At 43.8% G+C, this 19,976-nt stretch overlaps 2 protein-coding genes across 3 annotated transcripts; one reads left to right on the forward strand and one right to left on the reverse strand.

The window, feature by feature from the left end:
- Nucleotides 1–668: 668 nt before the first annotated feature.
- LOC115174684 (phosphoacetylglucosamine mutase) lies at nucleotides 669–8,301 on the forward strand. The gene is made up of 9 exons (XM_029733465.1): nucleotides 669–748; nucleotides 1,275–1,475; nucleotides 3,006–3,190; nucleotides 6,302–6,386; nucleotides 6,517–6,600; nucleotides 6,672–6,770; nucleotides 7,172–7,294; nucleotides 7,424–7,597; nucleotides 7,758–8,301. The coding sequence occupies exons 2-9, from the start codon at nucleotides 1,389–1,391 to the stop codon at nucleotides 7,842–7,844; spliced, it is 924 nt and encodes a 307-aa protein (XP_029589325.1). The 5' UTR covers nucleotides 669–748; nucleotides 1,275–1,388; the 3' UTR covers nucleotides 7,845–8,301.
- A 94-nt stretch (nucleotides 8,302–8,395) lies between these two features.
- On the reverse strand, nucleotides 8,396–12,735 carry LOC115174683 (glial fibrillary acidic protein). 2 transcript variants are annotated; one of them, XM_029733462.1, is made up of 11 exons: nucleotides 12,377–12,735; nucleotides 11,887–12,052; nucleotides 11,593–11,742; nucleotides 11,365–11,484; nucleotides 11,098–11,193; nucleotides 10,472–10,606; nucleotides 10,258–10,368; nucleotides 9,834–9,944; nucleotides 9,537–9,661; nucleotides 8,984–9,265; nucleotides 8,396–8,779 (listed from the first exon to the last, which is right to left on the reverse strand). In XM_029733462.1, exons 1-11 carry the CDS (start codon nucleotides 12,580–12,582, stop codon nucleotides 8,689–8,691), a joined length of 1,593 nt encoding a protein of 530 aa, XP_029589322.1. In that variant the 5' UTR covers nucleotides 12,583–12,735; the 3' UTR covers nucleotides 8,396–8,688. The 2 variants fall into 2 exon arrangements, with proteins under 2 accessions (XP_029589322.1, XP_029589323.1); XM_029733463.1 differs by having other exon boundaries at nucleotides 8,684–8,774; nucleotides 12,377–12,726.
- Nucleotides 12,736–19,976: the final 7,241 nt, after the last annotated feature.

Below are 19,976 nucleotides of genomic sequence, written 5' to 3' on the forward strand. Positions count from 1 at the left end.
GTTTGGGGCAGGCCCTTTCTGGTTTCAGCATGATAATGCCCTCGTGTACAAAGCGAGGTCCATACAGAAATGGTTAGTCGAGATCGGTGTGGAAGAACTTGACTGGCCTGCACAGAGCCCTGACCTCAACCCCATTGAACACCTTTGGGATGAATTGGAACGCCGACTGCGAGCCAGGCCTAAACACCCAACATCAGTGCCCGATCTCACTAATGCTCTTGTGGCTGAATGGAAGCAAGTCCCCGCAGCAATGTTCCAACATCTAGTGGAAAGCCTTCACAGAAGAGTGGAGGCTGTTATAGCAGCAAAGGGTGGACCATCTCCATATTAATGCCCATGATTTTGGAATGAGATGTTCAACGAGCTGGTGTCCACATACTTTTGGTCATGTAGTGTATAATAGGTAAGAACTGCATTTTATATAGGCCCATTTATTCTGGGCACGTTATTATAGGCCTTATGATTAAATCGATATGTATATTGAATTGTCTTGAGTCGGTAAAAACATTGGGTAAAGCTTTTAGCCCACTAATTGTCCTTGGGGAAATCGTCCTCTAAAACTGTGCCCACTAAATAAATGCATCAAAACGTGTAATCTGCCCAGCCTACTATGTGCTCAGATGATTGGTTTCGTGCTGTGTAGCGACGCATGACAGTTCAAGGGCGTGGTCAAGGGACGTACAAGGAACTGCAGCCACGTCGCCAGTAGAATCGGGAGGCTTTCAATTCACTCCTTCAACAACTGCAAGTAAGTGAAACTATTTATACGTTTAGTAAATATTTCGAAATTAATAGCCTGTATTCTATTTGTCTTGTAACAAGTAAATGACCTTGCACGCATGTTGCGATATCAGTCTGTCAATAGAGAGGAAGGAGCTTAATCATGTTTCTGCATGAGTTGATTTAGCTAGTTAGATACCTAGCTATCAATGCTCAGCAGCAGCACAGATACACCTTTGAAATCAACTTTGCCCCGTAGAGTATGACATGTTAGGGCCAAGGCTACTTTAGTGGATTTACGACGAATGAATGAACATGATTTCTCAGTGCCCTCATTAAATTGACAGATCAAATATTGAAATAGTGTTGATAAAGGTTTATGGCTATCATTATTGTAAACTGTTCAAAATTAATATTATCCTATTATTAGGGGTATTTAATGTTGTTCAATCCCTTGAATAATATAGGCTACATTTTATGAAGGAGATGAGCTGAAGAGAGGAACCCACTTCAAATTGAGACATCCCCTTTGTTTTTCTGTTTTGGTGTTTCAGGAATGGCCCAGTTTGAGGAAGTATCCCAGAAGTCTGCTGTCCACCCTTAACCTGTAGGGTTGGTCCTACAGCATGGTACTGCAGGATTCCGCACCAACTCTAAGCAGTTAGACCATGTCATGTTCCGAATGGGTTTACTGGCCACACTCCGCTCCAAGAAGACTAAGGCCACCATTGGAGTCATGGTCACACAACCCTGAGGTGAGCCAAACCTAACACTTGCTTCCTTTAATACCCTTCGCTGTGTCTATATGGCTTCAGGGTCATTCCATGTCATTTCAAGCAAACCATGACATCTCAGATTGTTCTGAAATCATTTCTCTAGTCAGAAACAGATAATAGCATTCCTGCAACATTACTTTGTTGAAATATAATTTGATTTATGATAAATTAAGCTAATTGATTGCACCCAAATTGGCCATTTTAATTTATAGGATTCATGTAATATTCAATAAATGTAGTACCTAGCATCTGATTTGGGCAATTTTATTTTTTTGATGATTAAGACATGAAGAATCCAAAGAAATGGTCAGAAGCCACACATGGACCCCCCCAACGCCAATCCTCCAACAAACAGTATTCTGTATCAGTTCTGTCTGACAAGTACTGTGGAGCTGCAGCTCAGAGTATTGTTTATTCATACTATGTAATATCCTCAGTGAATTTAGTGAGTTTTCTTCCCCCCCCCCCCACCCCCCACCCTGTTCAGAGAAGTTAGTCATTGAAGCTGTTAGGTTTGTATCCCATCCGACATCCTTATATTACCAGGTTCTGACCACTAGATGGTGGTGTTCCTACTATTAGGTGATTTAAAACAATTATAATAATCCCCCCTCAATGTTGGAGAGTTCACACAAATTACAAAATTACATATTGGTTTCCTTACCCTGTCAGCAGTTTATGGACATGACATGTATGACAGCAACCCATGCTTGGTCCAAATCGGATGTGTCACGAACCGGCTCAAAGTTCGTAACAAAAGGGAGACAAGGAATAACAAAATATATATTTATTAACTAAGGTAACCTATATACAAATAAACATAGTGTGTCTGCATGGAGAGAGTCTCCCCCAATGAATGTGGAAGAGGTCTATTTATCCTGGGACACAGCCGGGCCCAGGTGTTTCCCATGTAGCTGACGACCCTCCCAACTCCGCCCACCGGCATCCTAATAAGGAAACAAGAGCAAAGAGAGAGAATACGGCAGACAGAGTGGGAGGGTCGTCACAGATGTTAGGTACTTTATTTATTGAATATTATATGAATCTTATGAATTAAAATGGCCAATTTGGGTGCTTAATTGCTCAAATCAAATTATATTTCAACAAAATATTTCTAACAACAGAAACAATTTCAGAACAATCTGAGATGGTGGTTGTCAATCCTCTTACTTTTGCTTTTTGAGGTGGAACGACCCTTCCCGTCTGTCTTTGACCGATAGTCCCTGGTTCTATTCTGGTCTGCTCTGAGGGCCACAAATAAAGCTGCTGATATTATTAGAAAAAGGTTGTCTGGAATTGATTTGCCTTCATGGAAACTATTGCTTTTCTGACTTACACAATATCCCAATCTCCATCTTTATCTCTCCCCTCCTCCCTCTCTCCATCTACCTCACCTCTAATATCCACACAATACTACAACCACCCCTTCCTGTTCCTCTCTTACCCCTTCCTTCCTTCTCTCCTCCTCTCCCTTCCAATCCACTGTATCCCTCCACCCTCCCTCTCCAGGAGGATAACGGGGTTAAGCTGGTGGACCCCATGGGGGAGATGGTGACCCCTGCGTGGGAGGGCTATGCCACCCAGCTGGTTAACGCAGAGCGGGAGGGGCTCCTCACCGCCCTGAAGGACGTAATCGAGAGAGAGGCCATCAGCATGGCCCAGGAGGCCAGCGTGTTTGTGGGTAAAGACACAAGGTACTGGGGTATTAACATTCTCTAGTCTAGAAACTAAACTATAATCTTGAATATCAAGGGTTAGCAATATAACAGGGGGCAAGTTCATTTTGCATCACCCGGTGTCCCGGGTGGGTGGAAATGTCACTTTAGGACCAATTGAATGATCTAAAATACTTAAACTCACCCCATCCGGGGCACCAGGTGATGCAATAAGAACTCAACCAAGGTTACCTCAGATATTTCATGTGATTGGTTGTGTTACATCAGGCCCAGTAGTGAGAGCCTATCACAGGCAGTACTGGATGGAGTCCACTCCCTGGAAAGCCACAGTAAAGGTGCACTAAATCTTGGGTTTAACTACATCTTGGTATTTGATTGTTGGTTCTTCTTGTTTGGAAATCACTTATTGGTGACTCTTCCTGTCTATCAGATTATGGCTTGGTGACCACACCCCAGCTGCACTACATGGTGTGCTGTCAGAACACCCAGGGTTGCTATGGCAATGCCACGGTCAAAGGTTATTACCAGAAACTCCCAGGCATTCATCCAGCTCACTAAGAACATAAGACTAGATAAGCTCTGTCTGTAACACTTTTTAATAACCATGAAAAAGCATGGCTAAATGCTTTATAAATATTGAACATCTATAAAAAAAATGATTACAAAAATTGGTCAGTAGTTATAAGCAAGTTTATTAATTTGCAAGAACTTATAATTGCTTGTTATAATTGCCTGCTTGTTATTATAAGGATAAACCAAGATGGCGTTGCAGTTCAGCCGTATTTGCCTTTGTCTTGTCGTGTCCCATGTATGTATATATATATATTTTCCTTGGTATATCTTTTTTATATTTTTAACCTCAGTTTCAACATGCTCTCCTGCAACCCGCCTCACCCAATGTTGTATGGATCTTCTATTTTATATACTTTAGAACCGGAACCCCCAACAGAAGCTAGCCAGCTTACTAGCTAATAGCAAGTTAGCCACTGCTAGCGGTCATCAGCTAACCTTAGCCCGGTCAACTCCTGTCAGTCTGCACAGCGCGATTCAACCCAGAGCATACCAGACTGCTTTTTCTCCACATTGCGGATTCCTACCGCAATCTCTGAACCTTCTCACCTGGATCATCGCAGCTAGCTAGCTGCTATCCGAGTGGCTTCCCCCTGGCTAACGTCTCTGTCCCGAAGCAAGCACCAGTGAGCCTGAAACTAGCCTTGTGCTAGGCCCATCTCCCAGCTAGCTGAAGAGGTCCATCAGCCACTCCTTGGGCGACAATACCTATTTTGCCAATTGGCCTGGACCCATTTTACTGCTGACACGGAGCCCCGCCGATCCATCACGACTGGTCTACCGACGTAATCCACCCGAGGGGTTTCAACAGGCTCCTCCTTTGCGACGTCCCCTGAAGACCCATTCGCTAGCCTGCTAGCTTTTTAATTTTTTTTATCTGCACTACATCTGTATTGAGGTGTGTGTGTGTGTGTATATATATTTATGTATGTATGTGTGTGTGTATACAGTGAGGGAAAAAAGTATTTGATCCCCTACTGATTTTGTACGTTTGCCCACTGACAAAGAAATGATCAGTCTATAATTTTAATGGTAGGTTTATTTGAAAAGTGAGAGACAGAATAACAACAAAAGAATCCAGAAAAATGCATGTCAAAAATGTTATAAAATGATTTGCATTTTAATGAGGGAAATAAGTATTTGACCCCTCTGCAAAACATGACTTAGTACTTGATGGCAAAACCCTTCTTGGCAATCAGAGGTCAGACGTTTCTTGTAGTTGGCCACCAGGTTTGCACACATCTCAGGAGGGATTTTGTCCCACTTCTCTTTGCAGATCTTCTCCAAGTCATTAAGGTTTCGAGGCTGACGTTTGGCAACTCGAACCTTCAGCTCCCTCCACAGATTTTCTATGGGATTAAGGTCTGGAGACTGGCTAGGCCACTCCAGGACCTTAATGTGCTTCTTCTTGAGCCACTCCTTTGTTGCCTTGGCCGTGTATTTTGGGTCATTGTCATGCTGGAATACCCATCCACGACCCATTTTCAATGCCCTGGCTGAGGGAAGGATGTTCTCACCCAAGATTTGACGGTACATGGTCCCGTCCATCGTCTCTTTGATGTGGTGAAGTTGTCCTGTCCCCTTAGTAGAAAAACACTCCCAAAGCATAATGTTTCCACCTCCATGTTTGATGGTGGGGATGGTGTTCTTGGGGTCATAGGCAGCATTCCTCCTCCTCCAAACACGGCGAGTTGAATTGATGCCAAAGAGCTCCATTTTGGTCTTATCTGACCACAACACTTTCACCCAGATGTTCATTGGCAAACTTCAGACGGGCATGTATATGTGCTTTCTTGAGCAGGGGACCTTGCGGGCGCTGCAGGATTTCAGTCCTTCACGGCGTAGTGTGTTACCAATTGTTTTGTTGGTGACTATGGTCCCAGCTGCCTTGAGATCATTGACAAGATCCTCCCGTGTAGTTCTGGGCTGATTCCTCACCGTTCTCATGATCATTGCAACTCCACGAGGTGAGATCTTGCATGGAGCCCCAGGCCGAGGGAGATTGACAGTTCTTTTGTGTTTCTTCCATTTGAGAATAATCGCACCAACTGTTGTCACCTTCTTACCAAGCTGCTTGGCGATGGTCTTGTAGCCCATTCCAGCCTTGTGTAGGTCTACAATCTTGTCCCTGACATCCTTGGAGAGCTCTTTGGTCTTGGCCATGGTGGAGAGTTTGGAATCTGATTGATTGATTGCTTCTGTGGACAGGTGTATTTTATACAGGTAACAAGCTGAGATTAGGAGCTCTCCCTTTAAGAGTGTGCTCCTAATCTCAGCTCGTTACCTGTATAAAAGACACCTGGGAGCCAGAAATCTTTCTGATTGAGAGGGGGTCATCTCAATGAATCACATTACGTATACTGCTGGTTACAGCTAAACTCCTTTAGAGAAGGGTCAGAGCCATCCACTCTCTGTCTGTGTGTATTGCTCTCTCTCATTTTCCAATCCCAATCTTTCTCTTTTGTCTCACATCTCTCTCTCGCTAGGTGTGGAGATGAGTGCAGGGGAGCGTTGCTGTTCGTTTGATGGTGATGCTGATCATATTGTTTATTACTACAGCGACTCAGCAGGGAGATTTCACCTGCTAGACGGAGACAAGATTGCCACCCTCATCAGCACATACCTCAAAGAACTGCTTACACAGGTATACACCCACGCACTCGCTATACTCACCTGTGATGCTTAAACATGCCCCTACATAACACACCAACTCCTCCTCATTCAGAAGTGTGCATACACTGACATGTTCCCCTGTGTGTGTTTGATTAGCGCAGGCTGGTCTTGACCTACAAATAGCCGTGGTACAGACGGCGTACGCTAATGGCAGCTCTACACGCTACCTGGAAGACACCATGAAGGTGAGGACACACACACACCTTAGTCGTTCCAACACACACATGCGATCAGTGCTGACCTCTCCTCCCTCCAGGTGATAGTGCGGTGTACCAAGACCGGACTGAAACACCTTCACCATGCGGCCCAGGAGTTTGACATTGGTGTTTACTTCGAGGCCAACGGCCACGGGACTGTGAGTAGGAAACCTACTCGCACATGCTTACACACTGATCTGTGACGGGTAGATTGCTTGAACGTACCCGCTCAGTGACGGCCTGTCCGTTTGATTGCGGTCCTGTCTCAGATCTTGTTCAGTGAAGAAGCAGAAGAGAAGATCTAGCAGCTAGTCTCAGGTCTTGTTCAGTGAAGAAGCAGAAGAGAAGATCTAGCAGCTAGCCCGGGACGCCAACGACAAGAGGAAAAACGCTGCACTGCTACTGCAGAACACGGTCAACCTCGTCAACCAGGGATGACCACACACGGTCATAGCAACACAATCAACCGTTTTTAGCGATAGTGACTACACACGTCCATTGCGATTTAAGGGTCCAATCCTGTATGCATAACTGACATTTTCTCTCGCTCTCACTGTAGACAGTAGGAGATGCTATCTCTGACATGCTGCTGATTGAGGCGGTGTTCGCCATCAGAGGGATGACAGTACAACAATGGGACGCCATCTGCACAGACTTGCCCAACAGACAGCTCAAAGTCAAGGTGTGTGTTTGCGTGGGTGGGTGCGTTGTATGTTACTTTAAATGCCTGTATAATAAAGAAATCTAGTATATATGTTTTAACACTGTTTATCCCAGTGCCTCAGTTGCAGTGTTGTTGTGTGGCCTGTAGGTGGCAGACCGGCGTGTGATTGACACTACAGATGCAGAGAGGAGAACAGTGAGTCCAGCAGGTCTGCAGGAGGCCATAGACAGCCTGGTGAATAAGCACAGACAGGCACACTCCTTTGTCTGCCCCTCGGGTACTGAGGATGTGGGCCGGGTCTACGCTGAGGCAGACACACAGGTGGGACTGAGATGCTGACACTCAAACCTACTTGAACAAAAAAACACAGAGCGATAGGGATTCACTCAATTCACATTTCTTAGTTCACTCACTATGCCTTTACCTTTCTTTACACTTTCTTTTTCTGTCGCTCACTGTCTGATGGTGATGTGTGTTTCAGGAGAGTGCTGATGCCCTGGCACATGAAGTTAGCCTGGCAGTGTACCGCCTCGCAGGAGGAGTGGGAGAGGAGCCCAAACCTTTATAAACAGGCATTATGCAATGTCTGTCAAACACATTTTTTTTTTCATGCATCTAATGATGACAACTTCCTCAACCCATGATTCTACGTCAAATGTGTAGTCTTTATCAGGTGCCAAATCATTTTATAATGTGTACTGCATTTAATACTGTGTTATCACTTTTCTGTGAGTCTGAACAATTTGATTTGTCATTGTGAATGAAAGGGAATCACTGTATTGGACAATGAAGGGAAAATATGCTAAATAGGGTTAGACTTGTTATCCTCTTTTTTTTTTACCCAACCTTAATCCTCTGTCAATGTAGTGGTAATTATGTACACGTTTACATTAGCAGTTATTATAGATCAATTTTGTATTACTGTTTATAGTGGAGTAATTGCACTGCTTTGAACGGACCTCAACTAGAAAGACTGTGCTGCTATGTAATTGTTGAACACCAGGAGTAAAAATAGGAAACTGACATAAAATTTGACCAACTTTTTCTTTTTTTTTTCTTTTTTTTTTTTTGAACCTAAATATGTTTGGAAATTACCACATCAAGAGAAAAATACTATAATTGCTTTGCTGTTTTTTTTTATTTGTTGCTTGTAGAGCGATATGGTTCTCAGACACACACAGGGAGTTAAAGGCTAACAGAAAAGCAATGTGAGGCTAAGAGGGAGTTTAGTGCAGGCAGAGACAGAGACGCACAGAAGAGGACCATAGGGGTCCTGATCCTGAAGACCATTATCCTAGGTGGTTGGTGTGGGTTACATTTTTGGGGGCAAGGGTGGAAGGGCTGGGGCTTAGGTCTCAAGGGGTCTAACATTCATTCGGTGGTGTAGGAGTTAGGAGCCTGGACTTCCATCTCTAGTCCTCGTCTGTGTCGTCAGCAGCTCCAGAGATGGTAATGGTGCGTTCCTGTGTGTCGCTCTCATACATGTCATCTGTCTTAACTGTTCTGAGAGAAAATGGGAAAGGGCAGGGAAAAAGGGGTTTGAAAACAACATTGGGTGAGAAATATATTTTATACAAATATATAAAAATGTCCTCAATCACATATTCAGATGACAAAACAGACTACCGGTATGCCATATTTTATCCACAGATTATAGGTAAGATTATCTCCCAGTATGGTTTAAATTATGACCAAGGCTTGCTCTACCTGATGAGAAGAGTCTTCCGCTCAGTCATCTCCACTGACTGTTCCTCGAAGCTCTCCGTCTGGCTCTCTGGTGATATCACCGCCCCGCCAGGGGCCTCTTTGGTGCCTCTGTATCCATTACCAGGGGCTCTGCCCAGCCCGGCCCTGTATCCGCTGACAGAGGCGGCGCTAACCGAGGCAGAGGTGGAGCTAGCGCTGATGGCCACACCTACTCTTCCTCCACCCAGGGACATGCCCTGTACCATGGTGCTGAGACGGGTGTCCTCGCCCTCGATCAGCGCCCTGCCAAATACACAACCACAGAGAAGACACGCAAAATCACAGATTTACACTTAGCAACCATAAAGTAGGCTGCATATCAAAAGAGTTGTGTTGCTGCCTTTCCTTGCCTCCTCTTTTTCATCTCTACAGATTTGACAAACCCAGGATAGCTGAAAGCAATATGGAGGACACCTACTTGGTGCAATCTGCATTTACCTGTCCAGTTATTTCCTCTTCAAGGGGAAATGAGCAGAAAAGGCCTGTTAGACTATAGGAGAGTTATGATTGTCACCTGTAGGTGGTGATCTCAATCTCCAGGGCCATCTTGACGTTGAGCAGCTCCTGGTACTCTCTCAGCAACAGAGCTATCTTCTCCTTCATCACCATCAGCTCCAGCTTCAGACCCTCGATACGCTCCTGTGAGAAACACACACAAGCTTTAAGGTCATAGGGAGCCAATTGTGACCGGCTGTTAGAGTCCATTTTAAAGAACTCTCACTCATTTCCCACTTTGTAGAGCAAATATCCATTCTGACCTCCCATGCTTCTTTCTACAGTAAAGGTGTGTAGTGAGAGTAGTACTACTCACACGCAGTGTCTCCTCTTCTTTCTTGTGTCTCGCCACAGCGTCACGAATCTGAACCTCCAGAGACTCATTTCTCGTTTTCAGAGACTCCAACTCACGCTCCAGGTTTAAGCTCTACACACAGAGACAAACGCACAGTCTTGTTTAACTAACCTTGTGGGGACACACAATTATAACCATTCAAAATCCTATTTTCCCTAACCCCTAAACCTTACCCTTATCCTAAACTCCCTAAAAGTATCATTTGATCTTGTAGGGACTAACAACATGTCCCCAGTTGGTCAACTTTGTGTTTGTTTACTATTCTCGTGGGGACTTCTGGTCCCCACAAGTATAGTTAAACACGTCCACACACGTGTTTTCAATCTGTTGCCTACTGGTGTCAATAACAGTATTATCAATGATAAGAAAAGAGGGTCCCACTTACATCTTTCTTGTAACTTGCGATTTCCTCTCTCACACTTCGAACGCTTTGAACGTGTTTGGTTGTCACATTGTTCAGATCCTGGAACTTTGACTTGTACCAAGCGTCCATCTCCTGAGGAAGAACAGAAACAAAATGGATTCAGTTTTCTGTGTAATTATGTAATCAAATATGAAGTTGTGTGTAATAAATCTGTAATAATATCTGCAATTGGTACCTGTAGGTTTCTGGCAGCGATGCTGTCGTACTGGGACTGGATTTGTTTGAGGGCGGAGGAGAGGTCAGGAAGGGCAAAGGTCACGTCCACCTTCGCCACCGCCACGTAGATCTGCTGCATCAGTTCCTCAATTTCCTGACAGGGGAAAACAAAAATGAGCCTACTCATTCCTTCTGTGAATTTCGCTTTCATTCTTATCTGTGGAAACCCTAACTTCCTAACTCAGCCTGCCATGCCGTTTTCACAGTTAGTCGATAAAGTTTGCATCGCAAAACTGTCAATCACTAGGCCCATGATACCCACTTTAACTCATATACTGTCATAAGTAATTAGCAGGTCATTACAGCAGTTGTGTGAATCCAGCTGCATGCCTGTGATGGCCACAAATCACACTAAACAGATGCTGCTACAGACACATACAGTATGTAAGATACAGTATGTTACAGTCCGCCTTTGTGAACAGATACAGATAGAAAAGGACTACCTCAATCTGAAAATAGATATAGGCAGAGGTATGTTGCCCCCCTGTGAATCAAGACTGTGAAAGACACTTACACCTGTGAATACAGCTACCTTCCTCGTTGGGAAAACAGACGTAGACAGAGATATACACCCAGACGTGTTACCTCTTTGTGAACTCTGGTCAGGAAGGCCAGCTCCACCTCCAGGTTCTCCAGCTGTTTCTCCAGGCCGATACGGGCTGAGGTGGCTCTATCCACATCCTGCCAGACAGGTTAGAGGATGCATTTATTATTGAGTTTATACACAGGAATAACTAAGAGAGTAAATTGTTTCATGACAGCCTGGTAAATGAGGTAGGTGATTCTGTGTACACAATTTCAGTTCATGTTGATATTGTTTAATGGTTATGTCTGCATCTGTGTTTGACTCACGGGGCGGAAGGCTTCGATCTCCAACTCTGCATTCTTCCTGGCCTCCTGAGCCTCCTCATATTTGACCTTGAGCACCTCCACCTGTCCTGCCATGGCCCCCTTGGCCGCTACAGCCAGGTCCTTAGGGTGGAGGAAACACAGTCAAACCCAATACCTGTCTGTCTCATCCCAGTCCACCATTGTAAATGTAAATATCATGCATAGGCTATAGGTGGTCATAAAGCTCACCCTCTGAACTCTCATCTGCTCCGCGATCCGGTGGAGCTCTCTCAGCTGTCCCTCGTAGAGCTGTCTCAGCCCAGACGGCTTCATATAGCGGTTCTTCAGAGCATCAATCTCAGCCTCCAGCAGCTTGTTCTGCCCCTCCAGAGTACGCACCTGGGACAGAACATGGGTTTGTGAGTGAGAAAGAGCGCAGAAAAGATAGGTTTGCATGAAAGTGTGACTGGGTGTGGCATGGAGTTTGAGTGAGAGAGAGGAGATTATGAGTGACAGAATGTGTGAGAGGAGGTGTGGTCTTGCCTTCTCGATGTAGATAGCCAGGCGGTCGTTGAGGGCCACCATCTCCTGCCTCTCGCCGGTGCGGGTGCTCATGAATTCTTGGTTCTCCGCTGCAGCTGCATCCAGGTCCAGGCTGGGCCCCAGGCCCATGTTCATTCCGAAGCACAGGGCCCCCATACTCACACTGCTGTGGTCAGGACAGGAGGGGACAAGGCCAGCCATCAACCATCCACTATATTTGACTTCATTACATTTTTCATCTGGATTGTTCAGGTAATGATATAATCAGAATAGGTCTGATACTCAAAGTGAAATATATTTTATCAATAGAAATGAGTGTCCCATTAGGAATAAATTCAGTGATTACTAGGCTAAGCCTACAATTATAAATGAGGCAGTATTCCAGTGAAATAACAAATGGATAGTTAGTGCTGATATTGCATTAAAACCTAAACTGTAGCCTATTATGGTCCTATCCATAGAGAATAAAACTTCAAGAGAGTTGTATTACCTGGTCATACGGGATTTGCGGTTGCTGGAGGTGTTCCTCCTCCCCATGGTTCCACCGCTGCGACTGTAGCTGGCAGAGCGGTGACGTACATCCCTTCGGGTCGGTGAAGGGCTCGAAACCCGCACCTGGTAGGAAGCAGAAGAGGAGGCAAGGGCGTCCTCGAAGTGGCGGCGGTAAGAAGACATCCTTTCTGGGCTGCGACTCATGATGACGGTCTGTAACTTTACCTTCACTCAATACTGGAAACTGTTCACACTTCGTTGGAATGGGATAGTGGTGCTTTTATACCTGGGCTCTCTTCTTCAGCCCTTCCCAGTTTCCACCACCAGGACAAGATGCACCAGCGGCGAGGAATTTAGAACCTCCCCATTCCGAAGGCTGACCGTCCCTGCAAAAATCTATCATGGTTCCGTGAAGAGACTACAGTGGTAAAAATAGAGGGTTGAATGAGTCTTAATACAATGACTGTTATTACACTGGAATGTTTACTGTAGCCTACAGAGCAGAATAATCTACTCCTCGATCCAGGCTGTATCACAACCGGCGGTGATTGGGAGTCCCATAGGGTCTGCGCACAATTGGCCCAGCGTCGTCCGGGTTTGGCCGGGGTAGGCCATCATTGTAAGTAAGAATTTATTCTTAACTGACTTGTCTAGTTAAATAAAGGTTAAATAAAAATGTTGTTTCTGTCTTTTTTTAGTGTGGCCTATCCACAGCTTGGTTATTTACCCATGTAATTATCCCATCTAAAGTTCATATGGGTTAATGAGGATGAATAACAATTATAGTCAATTATTGTATTAAAAACATAGACGTGACAAATATTTAACCTAATTTGCATTACCCATTACCAACCTATCATGGATAAGGTGGTAAAAAGATGGGGTGTGGACAGCTTCCTGATACTGTCATCTCTCCAAGAGTGGAATCATATGATCACTGTGGGGCTGCATAGCTCCATTCTTTCCGCATGTTCGGGCTTGCATGCATGTGGCAGGTGCACAGAGTCATAGTCTATTGGAGGTGTGAACAGAAACAAAGTAATTGTGCTTGAACCCTGGGCTTCCCAGGCAGTAGCCCATTGTCCTTGCCTTACTGTGTGTGTCTTAGGGTAGACATGGAATTATAATTCCTTAGTAATAGTTTATATACAGCGCATTTGGAAAGTATTCAGACCCCTTGACTTTTCCACATTTTGTTACGTTACAGTCTTATTCTAGAATGGATGAAAAAACATTTCCTCATCAATCTACACACAATACCCCATAATGACAAAGTGAAAACAGGTTTTTAGATATATATATATATTTAACTAATTGCACCACCAACTAACCCTACACTTATTTACCACTATTTAAAAATATTAATATCTCTAAACATCTTATAACTCTACTAAAAATCTCTAGTAAAATCTTGTACACCCAGGTACTGCTCTGCAGCTGCCACCTACAATCATTAAAAATCGACTACCCCATTCCACTACTTTGACCCTATCTGTTCCTGCACCATGCCAACAGCCTGGGAGAACAGGACACCACCCTGTCAACACACCCTGTAACTCTTCAGTCAAATCTTGTACACCCAAATACTTCTCTGCAGCTGCCACCACATCTATTTTCTGTGATTTACATTCCATTTCTGCGTTACAGTTGATAACCATTGCTATGAACACTAAGAAGCCAACCTTACTGAAGCATAAATCACTCGTTGGCCTATCCCTCTGTGCTGGCACAGATCTACTACTCATTGGGATCCTCTCAGGATCCCTCACTCTTGACCCGTCCTCCTCTACTTTCTTCACTGCCTTAGCATATGACACCTTCTGCACTATTTTGACTCTGGCCACTTCAACCTGCCATAATGCAATAATAGTATTTAACAACAAAAAATGTATGACTACCTCATCTCTGTACCCCACACATACAATTATATGTAAGGTCCCTTAGTTGAGCAGTGAATTTCAAACACAGATTCTACCACAAAGACCGTGAGGTTTCCAATGCATTGCAAAGAAGGGCACCTATTGGTGGATGGGTAAAAAAAAAAAAAATCCAGATTGAATATCCCTTTGAGCATGGTGAAGTTATTAATTACATTTTGGATGGTGTATCAATACACCCAGTCACTACAAAGATATAGGTGTCCTTCCTAACTCAGTTGCCGGAGAGGAAGGAAACAGCTCAGGGATTTCCCAATGAGGCCAATGGTGACTTTAAAACAGTTACAGAGTTTAATGGTGTGATAGGAGAAAACTGAGGATGGATCAATAACATTATAGTTACTCCACAGTACTAACCTAATTGACAAAGGGAAAAGAAGGAAGCCTGTACAATGCATAACATGCATCCTGTTTGCAACAAGGCACAAAAATTATATTGCAAAAAAAATGTGGTAAAACAATTAACTTCTTGTCCCGAATACAATGTTTTTGTTAGGGGCAAATTCAATACAAAACATTTCTGAGTACCACTCTCCATATTTTCAAACATAGTGGTGGCTGCATCATGTTATTAGGAATTCTTGTAATCGTTAAGGACTGGGGAGTTTTTCAGGATAAAATAGAAACGGAATGGAGCTAAGCACAGGCAAAATCCTAGAGGAAAACCTGGTTCAGTCTGCTTAATTCACCTTTCAGCAGGACAATAACCTAAATCACAAGGCCAAATCTACACTGGAATAACTTACCAAGAAGACAGTGAATGTTCCTGAGTGGCCAAGTTACAGTTTTGACTTAATTCGACTTGAAAATCTATGGCAAGACCTGAAAATGTTTGTCTAGCAATGATCAACAACCAATTTGACAGAACTTGAAGAATTTTGAATTGGAATAATGGGCAAATGTTGTACAATCCAGGAGTGGAATGATCTTAGAGACTCACAGCTGTAATTGCTGCCAAAGGTGCTTTTACAAAGTATTTACTCAGGGGTGTGAATACTTATGTAAATTAGACATTTCTGTATTTCATTTTCAATATATTTGAAAACATTTCTAAAAACATAGTTTCACTTTGTCATTATGGGGTATTGTGTGTAGATGGGTGAGGAAAAAAATATATTTAATCCATTTTGAAGTCAGGCTGTAAGACAACAAAATGTGGAATAAGTCAAGGGGTATGAATACTTTCTGAAGGCACTGTATACCCTAACATGAGTTTGTCTGCTAGAGAATCTGATTCAAAACTCAAAAGGACTGACAGTGGCTCCTCTGTTTCACCACGCTCCCCACCGGGACTGTGTCGCACCAAATAGCGGACATCACAAAAACCAGGAATTTTAAACTTCAATTGCTCCACCTCTTACCATATTATAAGCCTATCCATAGTTCATATAAACCACTAGGCCTATCAAAGATGGCCAAGTTTGTTAGGATATGGCAGGGTCAATGGCATGGGGTATTCTCAGTCACACCTGCAACCAATCAGAGCCGACAAACAATTAATTCAAATGGACCAACCAGCTCAAAGTTCACAATCACGGCTACCACTATGCATTGAATAGAGCTCACCAGCTTGTAGTCCTAAAACCCGGAAATGAGTTACCTCTGGTTCGTTAAGCTATCCCTATGGGGAAAATGAAAGGGGAAAGAATAGGTTTTTGTGATAACACCGAAAATAAGGTCCGAGGTTAACAGAGGTTTAGGATTGTGCTTTACGTTCCTTTTCTGATTCCATAAATGCATCAAAATTCACAAAAAGTGATCTTAACTGATAAAGATGATCTCATAGAACAAAACATATAAGATCTCTTAAATCTGTGTTTACCACAGATCTCATTTTTGGCCTTCATCCAAAAACTATACAAAAACTACTGTTTCCATTACTATTGCTCTCTATAGAGGCACCACCACCCTGTTAAAGCCAAGTCGAAACAGTTTGCGTGTAACAAATAATTACAAAATGTTTGTTCGTTTTGTCTGTTTGTGAACACAACATGTTTTCTTGAGGCTGTGATTGGTCAACAGTACTACTCCTAGTAGGAGTGGGAACTATGGACAGGATTCTTCAATGAAGCGTTTGTCATTCATTGAGCGACCACTACTTTTCAAGCACATTTTTCCACTTGAGAAATACTGCACCAAACCTCTTAATTAGATGTAAAATTACGAGTTTAAGACCTCTTCGGCAAAAATGACAACATTTATTTCAGGTTTCTTGATTTATCTTAGATTAATTCAGACTATTTTGAGGAAGTGTATAGATGGGTTTGCAGACAACGTCACGAAAATGATGAGGGCAAACCCGTGAAACTGAAAGCACCAACCACCACATTTAACCATGGCAAGGTGACTGGGAATATGGCAGAATATAAACAGCGTAGTTATTCACTCCGTATGGCCATCAAACAAGCTAAATGTCAGTATATAGAGTCGCAATTCAACGGCTCAGACACGAGACCTATGTGGCAGGGACTACAGACAATCACGGAGTACAAAAGGTAAACCAGTCACGACGCCGAGACTGACGTCTTGCTTCCGGACAGGCTAAACATATCTTTCGCACCCTTTGAAGATAACACAGTGCCAAGGACTGTGAGACCTACTTCTCCGTGGCCAATGTGAAAAAAAACTTTAAACGTGTTAACCCTCGCAAGGCTGCCGGCCCAGACGTCATCCCTAGACGCGTTCTCAGAACATACGCAGACCAGCTGGCTGGTGTATTTATGGGCATGTTCAAATATCTCCCTATCCCAGTCTGCCTTCCCCACATGCTTCACTTGACTACTTTGAGAGACTAGTCAAGGATCATATCACCTCTACCTTACCTGTCACCCTAGACACACTTCAATTTGCTTACCGCCCCAATAAATCCACAGACGATGCAATCGCCATCACTGCCCTTTCCCATCTGGACAAGAGGAATACCTATGTAAGAATGCTGTTTATTGAATATAGCTCAGCATTCACCACCAAAGTACCCTCCAAGCTCATCATTAAGCTCGAGACTCTGGATCTGAACACCGCCCTGTGCAACTGGGTCCTGGACTTCCTGACAGGCCGCCCCCAGGTGGTGAAGGTAGGAAACATCACCTCCACTCCGCTGATCCTCAACACTGGGGCCCCACAAGGGTGCGTGCTCAGCCCCGTCCTGTACTCCCTGTTCACCCATGACTGCGTGGCCAAGCATGCCTCCAACTCAATCATCAAGTTTGCAGACGACACAACAGTAGTAGGCTTAAATACCAATGATGACGAGACCGCCTACAGGGAGGAGGTGAGGACTCTGGGAGTATGGTGCCTGGAAAACAACCTGTCACTCAACGTCAACAAAACAAAGGAGATGATTGTGGACTTCAGGAAATAGCAGAGGGTGCAACCCTCTATCTACATCGATGGGACCACAGTGGAGAAGGTTGAAAGCTTCAAGTTCCTTGCTGTACACATCACTGACAAACTGAAATGGACCACCCACACACACAGTGTGGTGAAGAAGGCGCAACAGAGCATCTTCAACTTCAGGAGGCTAAAGAAATGTGGCTTGTCACCTAAAACCCTCACAAACTTTACAGATGCAAAATTGAAAGCATCCTGTCGGTTCTGTATCACCGCCTGGTACGCCAACTGCACCGCCCTTAATTGCAATGCTCTCCAGAGGGTGGTGCGGTCTGCCCAACGCATTACCGGGGGCAAACTACCCTCCCTCCAAGACACCTACAGAACCCGATGTCACAGGAAGGCCAAAAAGATCATCAAGGACATCAACCACCCGAGCCACTGCCTGTTCACCCCGCTATCATCCAGAAGGCGAGGTCAGTATAGGTGCATCAAAGCTGGGACTGAGAGACTGAAAAACAGCTTCTATCTCAAGGCCATCAGACTGTTAAACAGCCATCACTAGCACATTAGAGGCTGCTGCCTATAAGCACAGACTAGTATTCACTGGCCACTTTAAGGAATGGAACACTAGTCACTTTATTAATGTTTACATATCTGGCATTACTCATCTCAAATGTATAGTTGGTCACCTTAGCCAAATACATTTAAACTCAGTTTTTCACAATTCCTGACATTTAATCCTAATATAAATTCCCTGTCTTAGGTCAGTTAGGATCACCACTTTATTTTAAGAATGTGAAATGTCAGAATAAGAGTAGAGAGAATTATTTATTTCAGCTATTATTTCTTTCATCACATTCCCAGTGGGTCAGAAGTTTACATACACTCAATTAGTATTTGGTAGCATTGCCTTTAAATTGTTTAACTTGGGTCAAACGTTTCAGGTAGCCTTCCACAAGCTTCCCACAATAAGTTGGGTGAATTTTGGCCCATTCCTCCTGACAGAGCTGGTGTAACTGAGTCAGGTTTGTAGGCCTCCTTGCTCGCACACGCTTCTTCAGTTCTGCCCACAACTTTTCTATAGGATTGAGGTCAGGGTTTGTGATGGCCACTCCAATACCTTGACTTTGTTTTCCTTAAGCCATTTTGCCACAACTTTGGAAGTATGCTTGGGGTCATTGTCCATTTGGAAGATCCATTTGTGACCAAGCTTTAATTTCCTGACTGATGTCTTGAGATGTTGCTTCAATATATCCAGGTAATTTTCCTTCCTCAAGATGCCATCTATTTTGTGAAGTGCACCAGTCCCTCCTGCAGCAAAGCACCCCCACAACATGATGCTGCCACCTACGTGCTTCACGATTGGGATGGTGTTCTTCGGCTTGCAAGCATCCCCCTTTTTCCTCCAAACATAACAATGGTCATTATGGCCAAACAGGTCTATTTTTGTTTTATCAGACCAGAGGACATTTCTCCAAAAAGTATGATCTTTGTCCCCATGTGCAGTTGCAAACCTTATTCTGGCTTTTTTTATGGCGGTTTTGGAGCAGTGGCTTCTTCCTTGCTGAGCGTCCTTTCAGGTTATGTCGATATAGGACTCGTTTTACTGTGGATATAGATACTTTTGTACCTGTTTCCTTCAGCATCTTCACAAGGTCCTTTGCTGTTGTTCTGGGATTGATTTGCACTTTTCACACCAAAGTACGTTCATCTCTAAGAGACAGAACGCGTCTCCTTCCTGAGCGGTATGACGGCTGCGTGGTCCCATGGTGTTTATACTTGCGTACTATTGTTTGTACCGATGAACGTGGTACCTTCAGGTGTTTGGAAATTGCTCCCAAGGATGAACCAGACTTGTGGAGGTCTGCAATTTTTTTCTGAGGTCTTAGCTGATTTCTTTTGATTTTCCCATGATGTCAAGCAAAGAGGCACTGAGTTTGAAGGCAGGCCTTGAAATACATCCACAGGTACACCTCCAATTGACACAAATGATGTCAGTTAGCCTATCAGAAGCTTCTAAAGCCATGATATAATTTTCTGGATTTTTCCAAGCTGTTTAAAGGCACAGTCAACTTAGTGTATGTGAACTTTTGACTCACTGGAATTGTAATACAGTGAATTATAATTGAAATAATCTGTCTGTAAACAATTGTTGGAAAAATGACTTGTGTCATGCACAAAGTAGATGTCCTAACCGACTTGCCAAAACTATAGTTTGTTAACAAGAAATTTGTGGAGTGGTTGAAAAACGAGTTTTAATGACTCCAACCTAACTGTATGTAAACTTCCAACTTCAACGGTATATGTTGTGTAATTTGTTAGATATTA

The sequence above is a fragment of the Salmo trutta genome, chromosome 35 (assembly GCF_901001165.1).
Source record: "Salmo trutta chromosome 35, fSalTru1.1, whole genome shotgun sequence".
Taxonomy (NCBI): Eukaryota; Metazoa; Chordata; class Actinopteri; order Salmoniformes; family Salmonidae; genus Salmo; species Salmo trutta.

Excerpts from the sequence above, each read along its gene's own strand:
- LOC115174684 (XM_029733465.1), top strand. The coding sequence starts at position 1,389 with ATGTCATGTTCCGAATGGGTTTACTGGCCACACTCCGCTCCAAGAAGA. Across the intron at positions 1,476-3,005 it reads CATGGTCACACAACCCTGAG|GAGGATAACGGGGTTAAGCT; the intron begins GTGAGCCAAACC and ends CTCCCTCTCCAG. Across the intron at positions 7,295-7,423 it reads ACAGACAGCTCAAAGTCAAG|GTGGCAGACCGGCGTGTGAT; the intron begins GTGTGTGTTTGC and ends TGTGGCCTGTAG.
- LOC115174683 (XM_029733462.1), bottom strand. The coding sequence starts at position 12,582 with ATGAGTCGCAGCCCAGAAAGGATGTCTTCTTACCGCCGCCACTTCGAG. Across the intron at positions 9,266-9,536 it reads ATTGAGATCACCACCTACAG|GGCGCTGATCGAGGGCGAGG; the intron begins GTGACAATCATA and ends TGTATTTGGCAG. Across the intron at positions 8,780-8,983 it reads CGGAAGACTCTTCTCATCAG|AACAGTTAAGACAGATGACA; the intron begins GTAGAGCAAGCC and ends ATTTTCTCTCAG.